The 2,152-nt window shown below is 47.0% G+C and overlaps 1 protein-coding gene across 1 annotated transcript in view; it reads right to left on the bottom strand.

Moving 5' to 3' along the window:
- Positions 1–1,607, bottom strand: part of nid2a (nidogen 2a (osteonidogen)) — a 57,071-nt gene extending 55,464 nt beyond the window's left edge. Inside the window, exons 1-2 of the mRNA XM_076295610.1 lie at positions 1,358–1,607; positions 124–429 (exon numbers count right to left, since the gene is read on the bottom strand). Of these exons, the coding sequence (XP_076151725.1) occupies positions 124–429; positions 1,358–1,561 (510 nt within the window). The 5' untranslated portion in view covers positions 1,562–1,607. The remainder of the gene's footprint in view (positions 1–123; positions 430–1,357) is intronic.
- Between the last annotated feature and the right edge of the window lie 545 nt (positions 1,608–2,152).

Here is a 2,152-nt window from a genome sequence, read left to right as displayed (position 1 = left end):
TGTGTGTGGGGGGGGGGGGTGCTGATGACCCAGTCTGATAACCAGAGCCTCCAGGGTGAGGTCAAGAGGTGTTATGCTGAAGCCTAAGGGGTCAAATGTCACTTTGATGAGACGCTCTCTCACCCTGTTGGACGATCCGTCGCTGCTGCGGGACTCTTCCTCGTAGGCCCCGACGTTCTCCCAGGTGACCACGACGGCGTGGGTGGGGGTGAAGCGGGCGTCGGGGAAGCCGCGATGCACCTCCATGGCAACGCGGTTGAGGATTGTGGGCGACTCCGTCTGCCGGTAGTAGATGGTGCCGCGGCCTTTGCTGGTGTCCAGGTCGGCCAAGAACGGGGCGATGACGGGGAAATCAGTGGGGAGCCCGTCGTCCACATACTGCTTCTCCATGGGCAGGTCCTGCGTCGAGATGATCCCATTGGTGGCAACCTGGTGAGCGAGCAGACCACAACACAAGACACCATGGTTATAAAATCAGTAGGCCCATGATGTCTGAAAGTCTGCTGGAGTTGTAGACCTACTCCAAGCTCTAAGTATATGTGTGAATGTGCAATTGCAGGCAAATATATGTTGTGGATCACTGTATAACCTAGTCCCCCAGTAGGCTGATAAAATATTCTGTCTGTATCCGAGCGTCCCTTGCTTTTTGTTCTGCCTAAACAGAGCTGTGAGGCCCCAGTCCTGTTCACATCTGGGCTAATGTAGAGCTTGTGAATAGTAGCTTGTTTACAGGTTCTTTATCTGTGTGGGTTCAACAGAGAGGCAGAGTTGAAGCATTCACTGGAATACACATCGTCTGGTCAGTCTTATCTGATCTTTGAAACGCTCCAAAATTCCATGAACAATGCATTGCTCTAATTGAACACATGGCTTCCCCCCCCCAAAAAAACGAAAAGCTTGTTCAATGCGTGTTACAGCGAGATAGTATTTAATTTCGCAAAATGTTCAGGATAAGCGATATAGAAAACAGAAGAGGTGCATTCTTAAGCAGCATTGGCATTCCATGATGTAATGCCATAAGGTCAGTCGAACTGCAACACCTCAGGACCCAGCGCACGTACAGTAGGACGCACGGGACCTTACGCACGCGTAGCGCTCGAGGAATGACACGACCTAAATGTCACGAATCCCACACTCATCATGCTCAGGATTGTTGAAGTGTCCTTTGAACCAGTAAAAAGTATTCCGTAGCAATACATCTCTAGACATGCTGGTTACACGTATAACCCAGTACATTCGGGCACATAATTTGAGATTATCCATGCCTGTGAAAATGTATAATTGACGTCCCATAAGAGTATAAATATTCTACCAAAAACCTAAAACACTTATGATAAGAAACACAATAAAGACTTACGTAGAGGCTGCTGAAAGATGCTTCATAAAAACGCATGGGTCTGGTTAGAACTATAACTTTCGAAGTTTCATCATCCCCCTCCTGTAGGGTTAAATCTCCGCTGAGTGTCCCATAAGGAAAAATGTCTTTCCTGTGAATGCCAGTTACCACATACACTGTCCAGCACAGCTGTATAAAAAGTATCGTAAACTTGTTTCGAGTCATTATTATTCTATGAGGAGCGGAGCAGCATGGATCAACCAGAAGCGAAAGGGGGTTCACCCGGCACTGGCAGCGCTCTGGGATGTTCGCTAATTTCTGCAAGATTTCCAAATAGTCCTAACCACTACCTCTGACCCGCGCGCTCATGGAGGGAGGGCTCAGCGCACGGAAAGACATTGCGATTGGACGCAGCATTCGGCAGTCAGTGCTATGAGCGACATCTGGCTTTAATTAAGAAAAATACGAATTCTAGAAAAATAGCCACGATAGAGGGGTTTCATTACATAAACAGGTCCTCGTCTGGGGAATAATTATGTTATTTGGCGTTAAGATTGCCTTGGCTTTCTGCCAGAGTATTTTGCAATTTTAAGGTCCACTTAGTTTGCACAGCATGGGTTGTAATCAATCCGTTTTCAGTACCTCGTCAAAGCAGGGTTTCTGTCTCTAATTGCGGTAGCATGAACTGGTTATTGCTTTAAATGTTGATGAGAGTAGAAACGTTTACAAATACTCTAATAATTAATCAGAAATTGCGCAGCCAGGGTAAATTGCAAGCATATACACGGTGGGTCTGGAAATTAGGAGTTGTCTCCA

This window comes from Alosa pseudoharengus, unplaced genomic scaffold (genome assembly GCF_046254945.1).
Source record: "Alosa pseudoharengus isolate Yale_2024_CS ecotype anadromous, Long Island Sound unplaced genomic scaffold, YU_APseudo_1.1 YU_APseudo_1.1_scf_2, whole genome shotgun sequence".
Lineage (NCBI taxonomy): Eukaryota > Metazoa > Chordata > Actinopteri > Clupeiformes > Clupeidae > Alosa > Alosa pseudoharengus.
This window is presented reverse-complemented; position numbering and strand designations above follow the sequence as displayed.